General features: G+C 41.2%; 1 protein-coding gene across 6 annotated transcripts in view; it reads right to left on the reverse strand.

The window, feature by feature from the left end:
• ANK3 (ankyrin 3) overlaps window positions 1–23,486 on the reverse strand; it is a 749,200-nt gene that overhangs the window by 371,489 nt on the left and 354,225 nt on the right. Inside the window, exon 1 of one of the 6 annotated variants that reach the window (XM_061405048.1) lies at window positions 3,110–3,801. The exons of 3 other annotated variants lie outside the window; for them this stretch is intronic. In XM_061405048.1, the coding sequence (XP_061261032.1) occupies window positions 3,110–3,223 (114 nt within the window). In that variant the 5' untranslated portion in view covers window positions 3,224–3,801. Of the gene's footprint in view, window positions 1–3,109; window positions 3,802–23,486 lie in introns of those variants that run through there. 2 more of the 6 variants (XM_061405047.1, XM_061405050.1) reach the window with 2 other exon arrangements.

The raw sequence follows: 23,486 nt of genomic DNA on the forward strand, positions 1-23,486 counted from the left end.
GTCAGATGATAAAAGGATTAAGTGTTCATCTAGGTAAATTTCTTTTTTTAACAAACAGGAAGATTTTCTTTTACTTGATATGAAAGTTGTTGTGCCAAGAATAAAATACATCATTACTGCTGCTGCTAAGTCACTTCAGTTGTGTCCGACTCTGTGCGACCCCAGAGACGACAGCCCGCCAGGCTCCCCCGTCCCTGGGACTCTCCAGGCAAGAACACTGGAGTGGGTTGCCATCATTACTAAAATTCAACTAATCATAAATTCCTAGAAGTTTCCTACTTATTCATAGGGGCTTCCCAGGTGGTTCTGTGGTAATCAGTTATTCATGGTTATCAATATTCAAAAGAGACCAAATGTGCAGTTCACTGGGTTTAAAAAAACTGAAATGTGAATCCTATATTAATTTTACATGCATATTATGATTTGAGTATAATACTTAGTAATATCCCATACTGTATGATTCTGTGTCATATAATCAAGAAAGGTTCATCTTGGGCTTGCTCAAACCTGAATTGAAGGGGAACCATGAATCAAATTCCTTGTTTTATAAACTAGATACTCTTAAGATTTCCTTTTGTATTTTGAGATTTTATGAGACTGCTCACTATTCCTTTTTGTAATTAAAATATCCTAGAGGATATTTCTGCATGTGAATGAGAATGAGTCCCATAATAACCCACTATATATATGTGTGTGTGTATATACACATTTTTTCATAAAATGCAAATGCAGTGTTAACTTTTTTTTTGCTCACACTGCACGGCATGTGGGAGCCCAGTTCCCTGACTAGAGATAGAACCTACACGCCCTTGTAGTGAAAGTGTCAGTGAAGAGTGTGTAGTCTTAACCACTGGACCGCCAGGAAAGTCCTCCCTGCAAAATATTTAAAAGCAGCTTTTCAATTGACAGGGGCCTACAACATGGAGTAAAATAGCCCAGAAACCTTAATTAGGATTTTAGGAAAAGGTAGGAAAAAAGAAACTAAAAGTTGAAATAATTCACTTTGTAGGAAATAAGTGTAACATACACTGTGTCATGGAAGGGGATACAGAGCATGTCTTCAAAGTCATTTAACCTTAACTTTGCACATAGAAGTGGTCCATGCAGTCATCTGGCTATGAATATTAAATCTTCTGTGATACATGTACCTTTGATGGGGAATATATATACTATACTGTGTTATGAATTAAAAAGCACAATAGCAATGGAACTGTTATCCATGAGCCCCTTTCTGGATCTCCTCTGTGAGTGCCCTGAGAACAAAACACTTAAATCTGCCTGCACGTTGACGATAGCGATATTGATATTTCTCCATGTTCCCTTCTGGTTGCTAAGAGATTTACATTGGACAGACTCTGTTGTACGAAGCATTTTGATCCACAAAGCATTTGCTTCAGCTCAGTGAGCCCAGAAACTCCCTTTGGTTCACCCCTTCACTATTTTGCTTTCGAGTCAAACAGGGGTCTGGGCACAAGGGCAGCAGACCTGTCGCTGCTCCCCCGGGACACGGCTGGCCATAAACCTGGCTCGGCTAGTAACTCTTACACAGAATATCGACATTAATGATGAAACTATATCTTTATACAAATGTATGTTCCTGTCCCTGTGTTTCTTAGAAGCCAGTTTATCATGTCGTGGGGGTGGGGGAGGGGGATGTGCATAGAGAGGTCAAAGTATAGTGACCGACCCACAGACAAACCTAACTTTCATAAAATTAGACCAGAACCTAGCAAAACAAGGCAATTTCGTAACAACTCTGCTGTGTGAGGCTTTGAAATACACCTGCTGAGAATTTCCTAACTTAAGTCTGTACTTCTGTGAAAATATGTTCAAGAAGTTTTTTTGCAAGAACCCTGAAGCAGGAAACACCTATATTTAATGTCATGTGGCAGAACCACCGCAACTCTCTGAACTCAGTCTCAGAAAGTCTGCCAGTAACAAAAGGCAAAGAGGTTTCTCTAGACCTTTACTTGGAATAAAACGGCAAAGGCTCTGAAAATATTCATGATTACTCCTGAAGGAAGGTACATGTGGTGGATGAAATCTGCATGTCATTTGCAAGGCACGTGGATCACTGCTCAGAGCAAATTAAGATGATCTTTCCCTTGGGAATTCTCACAAAGAGACATAAAAATGCTTTATGACCTGACTTCCATATTCAGATCACAGAGTTTTAGTCAATTTTTATGAACTGTCATGGAAGAAAAGTGATTTCGGGCCTCACTCTCCAAATCGGTATCTAGGATTCATATTTAAGGGCACAGCCCCCAAAAGGTAAGCACTCTCAGGCTGTAATTAAACACCAGTGACCCAGAATATTCCTCCTATTTGCTCCCCTGCATTAGAGTATCAGTAGGGGATGATCAATACTCATGCTTGGATCTAAAGCATTCAGTGCTGAAGTCCCTGCCTTGTCATGGGAATTCCTGCATTCAGGATAATCACTCTCAGCCAGCAGAGAAAGACAAACCTCTGTGCTTTCAGTGGTTTAAAGAATAAAGAAAAGTTATTTCCAGCAGCTTATTTCCACTGCACAACCTACCTAGGAAGTACCTTATGGGACTGAGAGTCAGAAGGAAAGAGGGAACCAAAAAAGCAAAGCAGGAAATGACTTTACTGTTACGTCTTTAAGGTCACAGATCTGCCTGAGAAATGCACACATGTGACACAGTTCTAGCACAAAAGCTCCTTTTCCATGAGACAGAACTGTTAAGAAGTACAAAGGCTGCTTCTCTGCTCTCTCCCTCAATTCTAACTCACCGCAGTGCATTTAACCTTGACTGGGCTGGAAAGAAACTACTTTGAACTCCCTTGCAACACCTTTGCATGTCATGGAAGCATGCCCATGCCTATGTCAAGTACAAGCCTTCCGCATCAGCACTGCAATCCCCCCACACGGGATAAAATCTTGCCCTGCCTTGCCCACCCTACACCCGTGGTCTACCACAGGGTTTCTATCATCTGTTCCCAATTTACACACCCAACTTACACACCCAATTTACACTCTACACCACATGTAAAAACAGCCCCGAATGCTTCTCACAGATGCCAAGAGGAATTAAAACATAAAGGATCCAGGCAAGATCTATGCACTGGCATACATAGCTACCTTTTTCTTCCGATCCCGGGACCGTTTGCGGTGTTTCCTTTTTTTCTCTGTCTCTTCTTCAGCATTGATTTCTAAATCCCGGGTTTTCTTTAATTGGGAGGCCGCATGAGCCATAATGCATTGAAAAGGACCCTCTCAAGCACGCAGGGCTTCCTGGTAGAAGGTGATATCCTCAGGCACCTTTAATCAGGCTTCCAGCAGCATTCCAATCACTGGAGAGAAACCTTGGACTCCAAGCAGGAAGACATTCAAAATGCCAAGATGCTGGAGAAGCTGAAGCTTTAAAAACCCCAACGATGGTTTCCAGACTTCATCCTACACCTCCCTGTACCTGAACCTTTACACGAGAGTGCAGCCATCCTAATGCATTTACCGTAGTGAAAAAGACAGCTGGGACACAGGAAGCTGTATTATGGCTGTATCCCCTGCCACCAGCTGGAAGTGTCTAAGTGATTCCTCAGAAGGGGGAATGCTGCAAAGGATGCTTCTCTGAAGGGAAAAAATCAAGAGTCACCGCACATGCAGGAGCAAAAATCCAGCACTAATTCTGAAAACCTATTTTAGAATCCTTCGAAAAAAAGGCAGGGCTGCAATTTATACATCACCACTAGGTCTGCACAGAGCAGAATTTAACCCGTAAGAGAATGGAGCGGTTCCTACTCCAGTGTAACTGCTGATGGTGACAAAATATATAAAATAAGATTTTACAAAAGACACTCGATTTTGCTGTGGAGATCCTGACTGCATGATGGGGAAAACAATGCATGCATTGCTCATCTCCACAGTGAGGCCTTTATGCTCGACTATCAGCCTAAATGCATTTTGTGGGGGAGGATTCACAGAAGGGCCTGTTGTCTTTTAAAAACAACATGCTGATTACAACACATCATACAGCAGGCCATGAGCATGTTGGTGTAGGGAACAGATGCCTGATTCAGAGGGGTTCCCCAGGACTCTCCCCTCCTGAGGTCCGAGGGTCACAGAAAATCTGCGCTGCAGTCAGGGGCTCCAAGTTGCGGAAATGTGGACTCGGCGTTCATGTGCACTTCAATCACCTTACTATTTTTGCCACCTGAGTCCTCAATGACTGCAGCTTCTGAATATTCATGAGGCGAAGTGAAGCAGCAGCAGGGCTCGAGGCCTGCTGGGCTATCTTCTGCTAGGATGCACGCACTGGAAGAAATCTAATAAGTCAGGAATCATTCATATACTCAAACACATGGGGCCCAAAACATGGCTGAAACGTCAGTCTGGACCTGAACCATTACAGCCCCAGTGAGAAACCTTAAATTCCCCAAGCAAATGAGCAGGGGAGAAAAAGATGATGCTTCACTGAAAAGACTTAGTGTGTGTGCTTCTAATATTCAAAGTCCTTGACTTTGGAAATCAGTGCGTTTTGAGTTTGCAGGTGGTGGTGGCGGTTGTTCAGTCGCCGAGTTGTGTCCAACCCTTTGCAACCCCATGAACAGCAGCACGCCAGGATTCAGTCCGCAGGAGTCACTGTTAAAATGTGTGGAGGCCAAAGCATGCAGTCCAGAGGTGTTGTGCAAGGATTTGGTTGGAGGTCCCCGGGGCTGCTGTTGACCTGCTTCATTAAGAGCCCCAAGTGTAAGTTCCTGCCAACAACTACTCACTGTATTTCTGATCTGGAGATCAAGAACTTTCTTCATTCTTCCCTAGCAGGGGGCCTTACATCTTCCCCTGGGCAGCAACAGAGATTGGAAAGCAAATGAGGACCATGGCCGTGACCTAGTGCAAGTGGATTGCAATAGATGGCCTCACTGTGAACCATGTGAAAATCACTGTGGCCCATATTTCTGAGGACCCACTGACACTTGTCCGCTCGCTTTCCCACAGAAACTATCTACATGAAGGAGGAGTTGTAGAAAAGTTCCCAACTGCCTACAAAACCATCGCCTGATAAAAAGCAGGGGTGGGGAGGAAGGCAAGGGATGAAATGTAATTCAGATCCAAAAGCAATACACTGTATTTGGAGCTTCATAATAAAAATAAACGCTTTTCTATCAGAAGAAGTTTTTATTGTAATAGTAATAGGTGGGGCAGAAAATATAAAAAGTTAAACTTTTGTGTGCTTCCTCCTGACATTAACCATCCTGGACTTCTGAGGAATATTCACAACATTTCCTATCCTTATTTTCAGCAAGCTGAAGAGGATAGACAGCTAAAAAACTGGCTGATTTCCCACTGGCTCCAGGATCTTCTCTTTTTTTCTTCCTTTATAGATACTAATGCTACTTTTAAATGTTTTTATAAGCACACCTGACCAAGGTAACTTTGCCATCTAAGGCTGGCAAAGCTACTGTCCCATTGATCTCTATCAGCAAAAGCAAAGATGGAAATTAGGAAAACAGGTCCTGGTATTTTTGGACACATTTCTCTCTGGAATAATTCTTTGCTTTCCCAAAATGTTTAGAAGTTGAGAATAAGTCACAACGTATATGCCGCTATAATATGATTTTTTTTTTTATAGTGGATTTTGCAGTTAGTGGTTGTCCCACCAAAACTAAACTCTAAGACATAGCTCATTTAGATTCTCTTACAGAAAATATGGGCTTCTGTTTGCTACTTTTAAACTAGAACTTTAATAGCAAAACTGCCAAGAAAGGCAGCTCCGTGAGTCCTAGGATTTGATGGTAATATCACTAAAGTCTTAGTTCCTTTCTTCCTACCCAGCACACACCCTTATATAAAGCTCCTGGTGCGTTTATTTATTATTTATTTATTTATTGCAAAGGCATTTACCCAAGATTGCCACAGATATTAGCATTTGTTTCTCCTAAACTAAATTCACAGTTCTAACAATAATTCTAGAAAGCAAGCTCTTATCGTAGCTGAAACAACCAAGAAAAGAACTTTCAAAAACTTATTTGCCTGAAGTTTTATAAAACTTTTCCACTTCAGTCTCACGAGATTGTTCTCTTCTGGGTGATGATCAAATTCATTCAAACCTTCCAAGTAAAACTTTGCAGCTGGTATAAGAGTAGGTCTCCAAGCAGAGGGGCGGGTCTCTACAGCAAGAAGGAGATGCAGTAAGCACCTCAAACAGTAATGCGAGGTCCACGGGGTAGCTTCTCCAGGCCTGCTCCCTGACACTGGCCATGAGGGTGTAAGGAATAGGACTTGCATGGGATGGGGTGGCCCATCTGAGGAATGCTGAAGCTACAGAAAGTTAAGGAACAACTTCTCTTAAGGAAAAAAAAAAAAGCTATTCCGGCTTTATAAAAATTCCAGGTACAAGAATTCCTACACCAGCTTTTCGAAACAAAGTTAAAGACTGATCTTTCAAACTTTTATTAGCTGCAGAAATCTTTCCTTTGAATAGGCTCTACAGGACAGGCATTGAGAATAAATCAGAGAGTGAAGTTACCTAGCTGAATGGAAGGGACACTGTCTACAGCCCCAACTTTTAGACTTCCTCAGCCTCCCTCATGAAGGCAGGCTGGATGAGCATGGTTTGAAATTTGAAATCTGGCACTCGGCAGCAAGGAGTCTTGATCTTTCCCTGGTGTCTAACTTTGATTACAGAAATTATATCAATAAGTGATTCCTCCTATTAAATCTTCCTCTTAATCTTATTCAAAATAATTCCTGATTTCTGATCAGAAGTGACATGTTTCATTGAGTCCTTCTTGTCCTCACTTTATTAGAGTGTAAAACTAGCATAAAAAAGTAAAAATCACTTTCCAGTTTGGCATCCGGAATAATGGCTATACCCCCAAATAAATTCTAATCCAGGAATCAAAACGCTGTGACTAAAATATGCCAATGAAAGTAAAACCAAATCAATACACTGGACATTTTACCCGAGCTGTTTTCTACTCAGTTTGGCAAACACCTTGCCAGGATTCCACGACAAGTTTTGATTATTCTTCAGCCAATTAACAACTTGACTACTCTCGGTTGTCACTTATACTGTGTCTCCACATTGCTCAGCTGAGTTGACACACAAATAGTGTATTTGATTTCTGTGGAGGTGATGCTGTCTCTTGGTGATCTTGAAGTTACAAGAGTTTCAAAGTGCACTTTGAAAAAAATAGGACATAGTGACGTGGAGAAGTGGAGGGTGGGTAGTACATAAAGAATGGGGGAGGGGAGCAGGAAAAAAACGAAAAAGAGCACCGCTGCCAGCCACCAAGGAAGCTGCACCTTCCCAACCCTGCCCCCGGCTCTCGATAACAAGGAAAGTGCGTGTTTTGATGGGATGAGAATATTTCATGCTGCACCCACTTCAGTTTTCTCAGAAGCAGAACAGCCTCACCATAAGAGAGAGTCAAAATATTTTTCCTTCAGAAAGAAAAATGGATCCATCGTCACTGCATTAATTTTGGCACCCTAGATAAAGATGATGTCAGGAGATCTTGAGCGGGTTCTGAACAATGTGGGGCACAAGAAAGAAAACAAGCACGAAACCCGTCAATGGTTATAAATGACAGAAAGGCACCCTAGGAAATGCTTAACTCACAGTCGCAGATTATTCTTCATTTTCAGATGAGACACATGGAAAAAAAAAAAAAAAGGCAGTGACTAAATCATACTGAGGGATTGGTGGTCCTTTTCACACTCCTCATAGAGGGCGGCACCTTTGGATAAACGAGCGCTGGCCTCGGTTCCATCTGTCTTAGTACTTGGTTTGCCCTCTGTCCCTGGAGCAGGCTGTCTGTCCAACTCACCAGCATGACCTCAGCCTGGAGCCAGCCAGCTGGTCCAAGCTGCCAGCTGCTTCTGCCACCTCCCATGGGGGACAGGGGCAGGCTGCCGGGGACAGCTCCCCCGTGGTCTCTTCATCACACACATGCTGGCCGGCAAAAAGAAGGGGATCCCTGGATGTGCATGAATGAACCGCCGCAGGCATAGCCCCCAGACTCTGTCCCATCCAAAGGAGAGAGCTGGCAGTGCCTGGTGGAAGAGTGAGCAAGAAGCCAGCACCCAAAGTCCTGGACAAACAATTGTACCAGACAAGTTGCTTCCTCTCTGCAGCCCTGGTCCTTACAGGAGAAACAAGTGGAACCAGATGACCACAAAGACATCCACAAAGGAACCCCAAATCCAATGACCTGAGGTGGTAGAAGGTGGTACATGTTTGAAAGTGAAGAAAGATATTTAGGAAAGGTTTATTTAAGAAGAATTTACACAATTATATGTATAGGATAAACAAAGTTTATCCTTGCTTATAGGATAAACAAGGTGCTATTGTACAGCACAGGGAACTATGGTCATGGTAACCCATATATATGATATGAATTATATATATGGTAAACTACAATGTAATAAATATGAAAGTATGCATATGACTGAGTCAGTATGCTGTACAGCAGAAATTAACATGACACTGTAAATCGACTATTTCGTTCTTGTTTAGTTGCTCAGTCATGTCTGACTCTCTGCAACTGCAGCCCGCCAGGCTTCTCTGTCCATGAGATTAATTTAATAAAATTAAAAAAAAAAATGAAAATGAAGAAGCGTTTACAATCTGGGCTGACCAAAACAGTAGCCACCAGCCCTATTTAGTGACTGGCAATGAAATAGTACTAGTGAGACTGCAAAACTGAGTTTCTAAATTTTATTTAATTAAGAAATTTATATTTAAAAACATTCTCAGTTCAGATATTGGAACACATTTAAGTGTTGGAATAATTTGGAAATGTGAATTTACTTTTTCACTTTTCATTTTATAAGATAAAAGATCAAGTATTTCTGATGATAATTTAGCACCCACACTGAGATGTAAAATACACCCGGGATTTCAAGACCCCATGAAAAAAAAAGCAATGTGAATTACCTCAGTAAAAATTTTATGTGTTGATTCATGCTGAACTGAGGATATTTGGATATGTTCAGTTAAATAAAATATACTAAAATTAACTTCACTTTTTAAAGAGATTTTTAAATGTCTATTTGGAATGTAAAATTATATATGTGGTTCCCACTACATTTCTATTGGACACAGACAGTCTACATAAAGAGCTTATCTTAACAAAAAGAGAGCCCAACTTGCCAGCAGGTATTTTCCTGCAGGCAGATATTTCTCCAAACACGCATCCGAAGACACTTAGCAGTCAGTCATCATGCTTTCCACGTGAAATGTTAAAGGACAAGAACACGTGATGTTCTCAGGCACTTGTGCTAAAAGCAGCGTTCACATACTCATGGACTCATTCACTCAGCTGGTCACCACATTTGGCATCTGGGACGTGCAGGTGAATGGGACTTGGTCCCATTCCTCAAATCATCAGTGAGAAAGAGAGACAAGGAAACTGACAATTTCGACACATACAGGTGCTGTGGAAGCAGGGGTGTGGACCTGTAACACAAAACCAAGTGGTGAGTATGCAGAACAAGGCTTTCTAGGTCAGGGATAAAGACTCTTTCCTATCTGCAGAATTTACAATTTCACAGTTCAACACCTCACATTCTTGGTCTACCTGGCCAACTGTTCATGCTTGAGCAGACAATGCAGAATTCCCCCTAGAGCCAGGGACTGTCATAGATGCTGGTGATAGGATGGTCAGTAAGATGGATGAAGTCCCCTTCTCTAAAGCTTCCATTCTTGGGAGTATGGGGTGGCAGGAGTAAGCCAGTCAACAAATCAATGAAGAAGAAAATCTCAGTCACAGTGTTAGGAAAAAGTGAAGAATATAACTGGATTGAAAGAGTCGAGATGAGGAACAATTGTTCACGGGGCCCTCTGCTTCTTTCTAATTTTAGTTTCTCAAGATAGTGAGAAGCCAGTTGAGTTTCCACTGTATCAGGCTAATAAAGTGAAAGTGTTAGTCGTTCAGTCATGTCAGACTCTTGTGACCCCATGATGGTAGCCTGCTAGGCTCCTCTGTCCATGGAATTCTTCAGGCAAGAATCCTAGAGTGGGTAGCCATTCCCTTCTCCATGGGATCTTCCCAACCCAGGGACTGAACCTGGATCTCCCACCTTGGAGGCAGATTCTTTATCCTCTGAGCCACCAGAGAAGACCTTATTAGGGTAGCAATTCCTCCCCATCAGCCCTCTAAACCAAGAAGCTGAGCACAGTGGCTGATAATAAATGTTAATAGTTTCTCAAGTAATAGGCTCAATTCAAATATATTACTGAAGATAAAATATGTTTCTGTATTACTTTTCCCCTAAACTATCTGGATAACTATAGCTTCCATCAGTCTTTATTAACTTATAGTTTAATAAAGATTCCAAAAAGGTCGACTTTTTTACTCTATTACTCTACCAAGTAATGGAATCAAGTCTCACTGTTTATAACCAAACAGTGATATTTCACTGAATCCTTGTAATTTAATATTTATATCAGAATCATACTTCTGCTGCTGCTAAGTCGCTTCAGTCGTGTCCGACTCTGTGCGACCCCATAGACGGCAGCCCAACAGGCTCCCCTGTCCCTGGGGTTCTCCAGGCAAGAACACTGGAGTGGGTTGCCATTTCCTTCTCCAGTGCATGAAAGTGAAAAGTGAAAGTGAATTCGCTCAGTCATGTCCGACTCTTAGCGACCCCATGGACCGCAGCGCACCAGGCTCCACCGTCCATGGGATTTTCCAGGCAAGAGTACTGGAGTGGGGTGCCATTGCCTTCTCCAACAATCATACTTAGGGTGGTCCAAAGGAAAGAGAATGCAAACACGCAAGAAAGGCAAAGTAGTTCTTCTCTCAACTTTGCTAAAAGTAACTGTAAGACTTTAGAGAAGCCCCTCATCCTTCCTGAGCCCCTGGTTCCATAAACGTAGGGATGGAAAGGAATTCTAAAGTCTCTCTTCTCCACTGACCTATGTACTCTGTAATTCTGAAATACAGTTATGGTAGGATGCAATGATTGACTTATGTGGGCTTCCTCTGCTGGTGTGTTTTGACCAAGACACAAAGAAAGAAAGTCCACTTTCAACACATTTCTTTTTAAGAGACAACTAAACGGCAAATGTGTGAAGAAGCAGATAGGATTTGTAGATGTGGGAAACTATTGGACAACTCAGTGATCATTTGCTGACCATGAATATAAGAGAGAGCGTGGTGTACAAAAGAAAGCAAAGACTTAGTTTTTAGAGAATGGAGTATCTAATTAGTTGATTCATGATATCATATTATAGTGACCATGAGTAGGATAAAACAACTGAACACTATGCCAGGTGCCATAGAGGAAGTCATACTAAATAGTCAAATATTCACATTAAAACTCATGTAGCAATCCTATTGGAGAAGGCGATGGCATCCCACCCCAGTACTCTTGCCTGGAAAATCCCATGGACGGAGGTGCCTGGTAGGCTGCAGACCATGGGGTCGCTAAGAGTCGGACACGGCTGAGTGACTTCACTTTCACTTTTCACTTTCATGCATTGGAGAAGGAAATGGCAACCCACTCCGGTGTTCTTGCCTGGAGAATCCCAGGGACGGGGGAGCCTGGTGGGCTGCCATCTATGGGGTCGCACAGAGTCAGACACGACTGAAGTGACTCAGCAGCAGCAGCAGCAGCAATCCTATATCATATTGTGGACTGTATCAATCATGCAGAGATTTTGTATGGCAAAAAAGAAAAAAAAAATGACATTTTCTTGGGTTTGGAACTGATTTACCGCCGTAGGAGGAGACACATGCAGAGTTTATAACTACTTCCTTCTGGAATGGAAATAACAGTACGTGCTCCTTACCGGTATGTTTTCAATAACTGATGTTTACGAAACAACATGATTACCACAAAAGACAAAAACAGCACATGTACACACAAGGTATTACCAAGTTGAGGCAGACTGTAATATAGACTGGCCCTCAGGGTTCCTGAATATATGTGGGACTCCTCCTCTTTCTTCTTGTCCTACAAACTTGGTAAGTCTTGGAACGTTTCCTCTTCCATGTTGATTCAAAAGGCTAACTGTAAATCAGATGAATTAAACTTTCTATGATATGGTCCACAACTTGGCACCCTTTTTACTTGTTCTTCCATTACACCATACCAAGATACAATCACAGGAGTTACTAGAGTAGGTACTGGGACATAATGTTTTATGTTTGGGAAAAAACTTACGAGGCCCTTTTGAAAAAGATAAAAGTTTAGAACAATTTTCTTTTCAACCAATTATCTCCTAAAAGAAAGGGTAAAATGGGGAAATACTTTTGCAAATACTGTGAGGTGGAGCTTCATCTAGGCAGATTTCATCCAACTCGTTTTTTTTTTTCGTATTTAATACCTTCCATGGTAGAGATCAGCAAATAGTTTCGTAAAGGACCAGACAGCAAGTATTTGGGGCTCTGCAGGCCATCGGGCCTCTGCTGTACCTGTTGGACTTCCCTGCCCTAGTGCAAAAGCAGCCAGACATAGCAGGTAGATGAACAAATACGGTTGGGATGCAATAAAACTTCATTTGTGCATACTGAAATTGGAACTTGGGTCACCTTTGTGTGACCATTCTTAGTTTGCAGGCTGTAAAAAATGAGGCTGATCCCCTGGAGAAGGGCATGGCAACCCACTGCAGTATTTTTGCCTGGCGAATCCCATGGACAGAGGAGCCTGGCGGGCCTCAGTCCGTAGGGTTGCACAGAGTTGGACACGACTGAAGCGACTTAGCGTGGCACTGCATACACAGAAATAAAATGTGTGTATTAATTCCTTCACTTACAAATATTTACTGAGCACCTCTTTTATTGAAGTAGCATAATTCTACATGTGTATTCAGGATGCCCAAACTCAACAAGCACTCAGGAGAGTGAGAGTGAGATGAATTTGCAGTAGGACAGCTGATCCCATCTGCCATTCAATTCAGTGGCCATCTGCCCCAGAGTGAGCCTCCAGCAGGACCACAGCCCATGCTATTCTCTATGCAACGCATAGGACAGACATCTGGTTTACTATGCTCTCTTTCCTTCTCTGGGGTGGCGACAAGGCAGAAGCAACTCTAGTGCTTTCTATTTCATTAGCAATTTACTATCACATTCTAAATATTTCCTACTAATTCCATTACTTTGTAGGGCACAGGAATAAACAAATATTTATGGAGAATCCTCCCTATTTCTAAAAATGTGCTAAACTGAGTCAGAAATTAAAGAGAAAATGCATAACCTTTAAAAAAACATCAGAATCATGCTCATGGACTTAAATGCTTCTTTTTGACATTATTTTATCAAAAGAATGAAACCTGGAGGTTTGTCAACAGTTAATGCCTGGACAGGGAACCAGATCTGTCAGTAATTAATGAATGGTGAGAACTTCCAACGAGGATGTGGCAATTGAAAATGCGGAAGTTATGGGAAGAACAAGCTTAGGTCTGGGACCTACAAGAAACTATCTGTTCTGAAGGAGAGTGGATTGTCCTTTAAGAAATGTCAGATCGGTTTGCTCCCCTTCATCTGCCCACAGCCTCCTCCCTCCCCCAACACATACACTAAAGTGTTAGTCAGAGAAAGGGAAAGCCAGATGGTTTTGGGGATTAGCAGTGAGGAAAGGCCCAAGTTTCACCTCAAGGTTGTTATTAAATTCTAGCTCAGATTGGCAGGGATACAGAATTCGGGCCATCTGAGAGCTCTTTGGGAGTCTTGGTCCAGTTCCTAATGAGCAGGTGTTGACACGGAAAGGCTGCCTGTACATCGGCACTGCAGGCATGGAGCACTGCAGCTACCTGGGTGTTACCTGGATGGTGCCCCATTCTCCCCAAGACTTCCTCCCGCCCCAGGAAACCATGCTCAACTCTACACATCCAGCCACATTCTGCTCCCTCTGGCAACAAACCCAATAAAAATCCATCAACCAAACAATTTAAAGTGTTGACTATTCTGCAGATGTGGTGGTTTTACAACACTCTGCCCCAATTTAAAAAATCCTCTCCAGCACAGTCAGATTTCATTTGGGTCCCAGAACATTTCAATACCCCCTTGAAGATGTGCTTTTTCATTACAGATGACACACTATATTAACCATTTCTTTTCACCTTTTTTTTTTTTTTTTTGGCTGTGCAGCATGTGGGATCTTAGCTCCTCCCACTAGGGATCGAATCCCATGCCCGCTGCACTCAGAGTCGGGTCTTAACCACTGGACCGCCAGGGAAGTCTGTATTAATCATTTCTTAGATCGCAACTGGTCTCAACACTCTTTTCAATGAGAATAAGATAGACATCAAAACTTCCAATACAGGGTTTTGTTTTGTAGCCATGTTAAAATCTAGGAGAATTTTGCTAAACTCTATATTCCACCAGGGATTTACTAAATAGAAATACCACTGTACTACAGATGTGTACAACATACGCGTCCCTGTCAGGGAGCTCATCAATTAGACTAGCAAGAAAAGCACAGAATCATGGCTAGCAGTTTAACACAGAAGCAATACCCATGTCTACTTTTAACAGTAACTGTTTAGCCAATAGATTTTTTAAAAAAGACTCTGGATCCCATGATTACATGAGCTTTAAGAAATAAATAGGAACATTGATTCTGCTTCCAAACCAAATTTTACAAGCCTGTTTCACAATGGTGATGTTTTAAAATAAAGACATGATGGTTTTTAGAGAAAAAGTTCCCCAGTCTTTATGAGTTCTTGTGAATGTTAAGAGCAAAACAAAAATTCTAAAGGAACCACTCCATTTCATGATGTTGTGTTCCACTAGGGTGGCAATAAAACCAGCCTTTTGTATAGTCAGATCATCTTGAGTTTTAAGTAATTCTGTAGATTTTATAAGGCTCAAACCTCATATAGAGAGTAGCAACAAAAACACAAATAATCCTGAAACTGTAAATCAGTAGGGCTGTTTTAAAACTAACTTTTATTTACTTTCCCCCAATCAGCCATACATATTCATTCTAAAAATTTCAAATCATGGATTAAAAAAAAGGAAAATAAAATCCACTTTGCCACCATGGCTACTCACATGTTAGAATGACCAAAATGATAATCTACCTCTGGGATTACATAACAAGTGTAGGCAAAAATGTGGAGAAAGGCGAATCTTTGTGCACTGTTAATGGAAATGTAAATTAGAAAACAGCATGGACGTTCTTTAAAAACTAAAAATAGAACTACCATATGATCCGGCACTTCTACTTCTGGATACACAGCTGAAGGAAAAAAAAAATCACCATCTCTAAAAGATATGTGTCCCATTGTTCACTGCACTGCAGCATTATTTACAATAATCAAGACATGGAAATAACCTAAGTGTCTATCAACAGATGAATGGATAAAGAAAAATTACACATATCTGCACACACAAATGGAACATTATTCAGCCATTAAAAAAAGAAATTCTGCTGTTTCTGACAACATGGGTAGACGGTGAGGGCAATATGCTAAGTAAAATACGTAAGACCAAGAAAAAACAAATACTCTATGATCTCATTTACATGAGGAATCTAAGAAAATCACACTCAGAAATACAGAAAGCAGATTAATGGTTGCCATAGAAGTAGGCGGAGGGTGCGTGAAATGGATGAAGATGGTCAAAAGGTACAAACTCTCATTTACAGGATAAGTTCTGGAAATATAATACACAGCATGGCAACTAATTAGGTTAATAATAGTGTATCATATATTTGAAAGTTGCTAAGAGAATAGATCTTAAAAGTTTTCATCACAATAAAAAAAGTTGGCAATTTGTAATGTGATATTAACTAAACTTATTGTGGTGACCATTTTCTATATATACATATATCCAATCATCATGTATACCTAAAATTCATACAATACTCTATGTCAACTATATCTCAATAAAACTAGAAAATCATATTGCCATCATGCAGAAATAATGACCACACAATTTTGCTGTATATTCTTCCAAGATTTGTATATATTTATTTATATATTATTATATCATATATATATACATATATCACTTATATATATCATTATGTACCACAATATAATCATACAAGGGCTTCCCCAGTGGCTCAGCAGTAAAAAAATCCACCTGCAATGCAGGAGATGCAGTTTTGATCCTTGAGTCAGGAAGATCCCCTGGAGGAGGATATGGCAACCCACTCCAGTATCCTTGCCTGGAGAATCCCATGGACAGAGGAGCCTGGTGTGCTATGCTCCATGCGGTTGAAAAGAGTCGGACACGACTGAAGTGACTGAGCATGCATGCACGCATAATCATAAAAGTAGCAATAAAATCTGCCTCTAAATATATATATATATTTATATGTGATGAAAATCCAACTATACATAATGAACATCCAGGCAGCTCACTAAATACTCTTCCATAACTTTTAAATGGTTGTATAGTATTCCACGTGATGAAGAATGACATATTTTAAAAAAATTCAGCCCCCTTCCATTAGACATTTAGATTAACTCAATTTTCCCATGAGAGAAACAATGCTATAAATGACTACTCATACTCATATGATTTCACATACCCATAAGTAACTTAGGATAGATTTCTAGAGGTAGATTTCTGGCAAGACATAACAAATTTGACTTAATGGGTAGACTGTATACTTAGGGACTGATAAAAATATAGTTTATTTCCTATGTCCAAGAATTTCTCTATCGATGGACAGGATGAGAAACCTAGGGAAATATATTACCTATGCTAGGTAAATTGACTACTTTTGTTTTTACTTATAATTTACCCATAGTTGAGAATTATTTAAGAGCTGGACTGTTTTTATAAGCCCAAAGTCAACATATCTGTGATAATTTTATCAGGGCCACATTTTGAATTCCTCAAGGACTATGGAACAAAAAATGCCTTGAATCTCTACTGGTTTGGGGTTGTGTAGACAACCAAAACTTATACTGACTTATAATACAAAAAAAACACATAAATAATCAAAATCTTCCAAAGTATTAATGGGAGGAATAGTTTTGCTCTTGATGAGACAACAAAGAACTTACTGTTCTGTAAAATCCAGAAAGATGCACAAAGATTATAATATCACAATACTGATAAGACTATTTACACAAAATTGCCAAATTCATGACATGCATGCACGCATGCACATAACAGTTGTTCTATAATAAAACTCCTTAATATGTGAAGGATTGCCAAAATGGTAATAATTCTCCCCTAACCCACAGCCACAGTTATTTGAATTTGGTAGTGGGTCTGTTTCTCCACTTGGAAACTAACTGAATTCTTCTTATGACTTACTTTGGTCAAAAGAATATGGGGGAAAAGCAACTATAGCCCTGCAGAGGTTGAAAGGATTTTCACATTTTCATTCTCTCCAGGAACCCTGCCGACCCGTCCTGTGAATAATCCTGAGTTGGCCTGCACAATGAGGAGACCACATGGCCCACCACCCTCACTGCCCAGCCAGAGCCTCAAGACCCAGAAACAGGGGCACCTGCTGGATGGGCCCCTGAGCAAAGACTCCTGTGTAAACCTGATGGCCTCGAAGAACCGCCTAGCTGATCCTAATCCAGATGGCCTATCAGAAGCAAAACAAATGGTTATTATCTAAGTTATCAAATTTGGGGTGGTTTGTTACACAGTGTAACTGATGCCGTAAAAGTCAGAGAATACAAATTAAAAATACTAAGAATTAAAGAGAAGGCAATGGCACCCCACTCCAGTACTCTTGCTTAGAAAATCCCATGGACGGAGGAGCCTGGTAGGCTGCAGTCCACGGGGCTGCAGAGTCAGACACGACCGAGCGACTTCACTTTCACTTTTCACTTTCATGCATTGGAGAAGGAAATGGCAACCCACTCCAGTGTTCTTGCCTGGAGAATCCCAGGGATGGGGGAGCCTGGTGGGCTGCCGTCTATGGAGTCGCACAGAGGTGGACACGACTGAAGCAACTTAGCAGCAGCAGTAGCGACAGCAAGAATTAAAAAGGAACTATCACTATAAAGCCTACAGACATTAAAAAGAAAGTGAACATTGCACATGACTTTTTGCCAACAAGTTGAAAATTCAGGAAAAAAAATAAATAAATAAAAAAAAGAAAATTCAGATGAAATGGATGAAATTCAGATGAAATTTTGAGAAAAATTTCTCAAAAAAAAAAAAAAAGGACAACTCATCAAAACATACACAACATTAAAAACTGAAAATAGAGTTGTCATCAGTTCAGTTCAGTTGTTCAGCCGTGTCCGACTCTCTGCGACCTCATGCACTGCAGCACGCCAGGCTTCCCTGTCCATCACCAACTCCTGGAGCTTACTCAAACTCATGTCCATCGAGTTGGTGATGCCATCCAACCATCTCATCCTCTGTCATCTCCTTCTCCTCCCTCACTCAATCAATTCAATTTCCCAGCATCAGGATCTTTTCAAATCAGTCAGTTCTTCTCATCAGGTGGCCAAAGTATTGGAGCTGTCATATGATCCAGCAATTCCACTCCTGGGCATAAATTCTGACAAAACTATAACTTGAAAATATACATGCCCCCCTCCAGCCCCCATGTAAATACAACCAATATTTACAAAAGCCAAGATATGGAAACCACCTAAATGTCCACCAACAGGTGAGTGGATAAAGAAGATGTGGTACAATCAAATGCTATGCAGCCATTAAAAAGAATGAAATAGTGACATGTGCAGCACCGTGGATGCAGCTAGAGACTATCATACTAAGTGAAGTAAGTCAGAAGGAGAAAGACCAACACTATATGATATTACTTATATATGGAGTCTAAAATATGACACAAATAAACCTACCTATGAAATAGAAACAAATCCACAGACACAGAGAACAGACTTGTGGTTGCCAAGGGTGGGCAGGTGGGGGGGAGGGAAGAAAGGATTGGGAGCAAGAGATTACCAGATGCAAACTAGTAGAATGGATGAGTTACAAGGTCCTACAGTATAGTACAGGGACTATATTCAATCACCATTTTGCTTTATCACAGGATAAGAATATACATATGTAAGTATACATATGATACAGGCATGTATAACTGAGTCACTCTGCTGTAAAGCAGAAACGTATTAGCTAATGTGTATTGAGTTCAGTTCAGTCGCTCAGTCATGTCCGACTCTTTGTGACCCCATGAATTGCAGCACACCAGGCCTCCCTGTCCATCACCAACTCCCACAGTTTACACAAACTCATGTCTATAGAGTCAGTGATGCCATCCAGCCATCTCATCCTCTGTCGTCCCCTCTTCCTCCTGCCCCCTATCCCTCCCAGCATCAGGGTCTTTTCCAATGAGTCAACTCTTCACATGAGGTGGCCAAAGTATTGGAGTTTCAGCTTTAGCATCAATCCTTCCAATGAACACCCAGGACTGATCTCCTTTAGGATGAACCGGTTGGATCTCCTTGCAGTCCAAGGGACTCTCAAGAGTCTTCTCCAACACCACAGTTCAAAAGCATCAATTCTTCGGTGCTCAGTTTTCTTCACAGTCCAACTCACATCCATACATGACCACTGGAAAAACCATAGCCTTGACTAGACAGACCTTTGTTGGCAAAGTAATGTCTCTGCTTTTGAATAGGTTGTCTAAGTTGGTCATAACTTTCCTTCCAGGAGTAAGCGTCTTTTAATTTCATGGCTGCAATCACCATCTGCAGTGATTTTGGAGCCCCCCAAAATAACGTCAGCCAGTGTTTCCACTGTTTCCCCATCTATTTCCCATGAAGTGATGGGACCAGATGCCATGATCTTTGTTTTCTGACTGTTGAGATTTAAGCCAACTTTTTCACTCTCCTCTTTCACTTTCATCAACAGGCTCTTCAGTTCCTCTTCACTTTCTGCCATAAGGGTGGTGTCATCTGCGTATCTGAGGTTATTGATATTTCTCCTGGCTATCTTGATTCCAGCTTGTGTTTCTTCCAGTCCAGCATTTCTCATGATGTACTCTGCATATAAGTTAAATAAACAGGGTGACAATATACAGCCTTGACATACTCCTTTTCCTATTTGGAACCAGTATGTTGTTCCATATTCAGTTCTAACTGTTGCTTCCTGACCTGCATATAGGTTTCTCAAGAGGCTGGTCAGGTCGTCTGGTATTCCCATCACTTGAGGTCAGGGGTAACAGCCGAGAAGAGCTACCCCATGCCCAAGGTCAGAGGCAGCAATCAAGAGTGCCAGGCTGTGATGGCGCAGGAGCAGCCGAGAGGAGCTACCCCATGTCTGAGGTCAGGGGACTGGCCGAGAGGAGCTACCCCACGTCCAAAGAGCAGCGTCTGCACAGGCACAGGAGGGCCGAGAGGAGCTACTCCACATTCAAGGTCAGGAGCAGCGACCTCGTCCAAGGTAAGGAGCAGCACCTGTGCTTTGCTGGAGCAGCCGTGAGGAGATACCCCATGTCCAAGATAAGAGAAACCCAAGTAAGACGGTAAGTGTTGCGAGAAGGCAACAGAGGACAGACACACTGAAACCATAATCAAAGAAAACTAGCCAATCTGATCACATGGACAGAATGTGGTCCACTGGAGAAGGGAATGGCAAACCACTTCAGTATTCTTGCCTTGAGAACCCCATGAACAGTATGAAAAGGCAAAATGATAGGATACTGAAAGAGGAACTCCCCAGGTCGGTAGATGCCCAACGTGCTACTGGAGATCAGCGGAGAAATAACTCCAGAAAGAATGAAGGGATGGAGCCAAAGCAAAAACAATACACAGTTGTGGATGTGACTGGTGATAGAAGCAAGGTCTGATGCTGTAAAGAGTGATATTGCGTAGGAACCTGGAATGTCAGGTCCATGAATCAAGGCAAATTGGAATTGGTCAAACAGGAGATGGCAAGAGTGAATGTTGATATTTTAGGAATCAGCAAACTAAGATGGACTGGAATTGGGTGAATTTAAATCAGATGACCATTATACCTACTACTGTGGGCAGGAATCCCTTAGAAGAAATGGAGTAGCCATCATGATCAACAAGAGAGTCCAAAATGCAGTACTTGGATGCAATCTCAAAAATGACAGAATAATCTCTGTTCGTTTCCAAGGCAAAACATTCAATATCACAGTAATCCAAGTCTGTGCCTCAACGAGTAATGCTGAAGAAGCTGAAGTTGAATGGTTCTACGAAGGCCTACAAGACCCTCTATAACTAACACCCCCAAAAGATGTCCTTTTCATTATAGGGGACTGGAATGCAAAATTAGGAAATCAAGAAACACCTGGAGTAACAGGCAAATTTGGCCTTGGAGTACGGAATGAAGCAGGGCAAAGGCTAATAGAGTTTTGCCAAGAGAACACACTGGTCATAGCAAACACCCTCTTCCAACAACACAAGAAAAGACTCTACACATGGACATTGCCAGATGGTCAACACCAAAATCATTGATTGTATTCTTTTCAGCCAAAGATGGAGAAGCTCTATACAGTCAGCAAAAACAAGACCGGGAGCTGACTGTGGCTAAGATTATGAATTCCTATTGCCAAATTCAGACTTAAATGGAAGAAAGTAGGGAAAACCACTAGACCATTCAGGTATGACCTAAATCAAATCCCTTATGATTATACAGTGGAAGTGAGAAATAGATTTAAGGGCCTAGATCTGATAGATAGAGTGCCTGATGAACTATGGATGGAGGTTCATGACATTGTACAGAAGACAGGGATCAAGACCATCCCCATGGAAAAGAAATGCAAAAAAGAAAAATGGCTGTCTGGGTAGGCCTTACAAATAGCTGTGAAAAGAAGAGAACCGAAAAGCAAAGGAGAAAAGGAAAGATATAAGCATCTGAATGCAGAGTGCCAAAGAATAGCAAGGAGAGATAAGAAAGCCTTCCTCAGCGATCAATGCAAAGAAATATAGGAAAACAATAGAATGGGAAAGTCTAGAGATCTCTTCAAGAAAATTAGAGATACCAAGGGAACTTTCATGCAAAGATGGGCACAATAAAAGACAGAAATGGGATGGACCTAACAGAAGCAGAAGATATTAAGAAGAGGTGGCAAGAATACACAGAAGAACTCTACAAAAAAGATCTTCACAACCCAGATAATCATGATGGTATGATCACTCACTTAGAGCCAGACATCCTGGAACGTGAAGTCAAGTGGGCCTTAGAAAGCATCACTACGAACAAAGCTAGTGGAGGTGATGGAATTCCAGCAGAGCTATTTCAAATCCTGAAAGATGATGCTGTGAAAGTGCTGCACTCAATATGCCAGCAAATTTGGAAAACTCAGCAGTGGCCACAGGACTGGAAAAGGTCAGTTTTCAGCCCAATCCCACAGAAAGGGAATGCCAAAGAATGCTCAAACTACCACACAATTGCACTCATCTCATAGGCTAGTAAAGTAATGCTCCAAATTCTCCAAGCCAGGCTTCAACAGTACATGAACCATGAACGTCCAGATGTTCAAGCTGGTTTTAGAAAAGGCAGAGGAACCAGAGATCAAATTGCCAACATCCACTGGATCATCAAAAAAGCAAGAGAGTTCCAGAAAAACATCTCTTTCTGCTTTATTGACTATGCCAAAGCCTTTGACTGTGTGGATCACAATAATGTGTATTGCACAGTGTGAATCAATTGTACTTCACTAAAAAAAATTTTTTTTAACTTACACAACATGAAAAGGAAAATCTTGAGGCTATTTTTTTTAAAAAGAAATTGAAATCACATAAAATCATCCCAAAAGGGAAACAGCACACCTATATGGTTTCTCTAGTGAATTCCATCAAACATTTAGGGAAGAACATATCAAATATTATTCCAATTCTGAGAAAATAATGGCGATAGAGACAACTCACTTTACAAGGCTAGCATAACCTTGATACCAAAACCTAACAAAGAAATTAACAATAAAAAAAATACAGAATGATCTCTTTCATCAAGATCAACTCAAAAATACCTTAGAAAATATTAGCAACATTGAATTTAGCAGTAAAGTGGGGTTTTATTCCAAGAATGCAAACTTGATTTAACAAGTCAAAAAGTATCAAGGATACTTGTGACACAAAAATGTAACACAGTATCTAATAAAGGAAAACAGTCAATATATGATAATTTAAAGAGGCACAGACAATTCTTTTAACAAAATTCTAACCACGTGGGAGATTACCTCTTGGCCGCTGCTCCAGAACTTGGATGTGGGGTATCTCCTCTCTGCCACTAGCAGGCTCCTCTCTGCCACTCGCCAGGAGAAATATGAATAACCTCAGATATGCAGATGACACCAGATATGGCAGAAAGTGAAGAAGAACTAAAGAGCCTCTTGATGAAGGTGAAAGAGAAGAGTGAAAAAGTTGGCTTAAAGCTCAACATTCAGAAAACGAAGATCATGGCATCCAGTCCCATCACTTCATGGCAAATAGATGGGGAAACAGTGGCTGACTTTATTTTTTTTGGACTCCAAAATCACTGCAGATAGTTATTGCAGCCATGAGATTAAAAGACGCTTACTCCTTGGAAGAAAAGTTATGACCAACCTAGACAGCATATTAAAAAGCAGAGACATTACTTTGCCAACAGAGGTCCATTTAGTCAAGGCTATGATTTTTCCAGTAGTCATGTATGGATGTGAGAGC

Source organism: Bos javanicus, chromosome 28 (assembly GCF_032452875.1).
Source record: "Bos javanicus breed banteng chromosome 28, ARS-OSU_banteng_1.0, whole genome shotgun sequence".
Taxonomy (NCBI): Eukaryota; Metazoa; Chordata; class Mammalia; order Artiodactyla; family Bovidae; genus Bos; species Bos javanicus.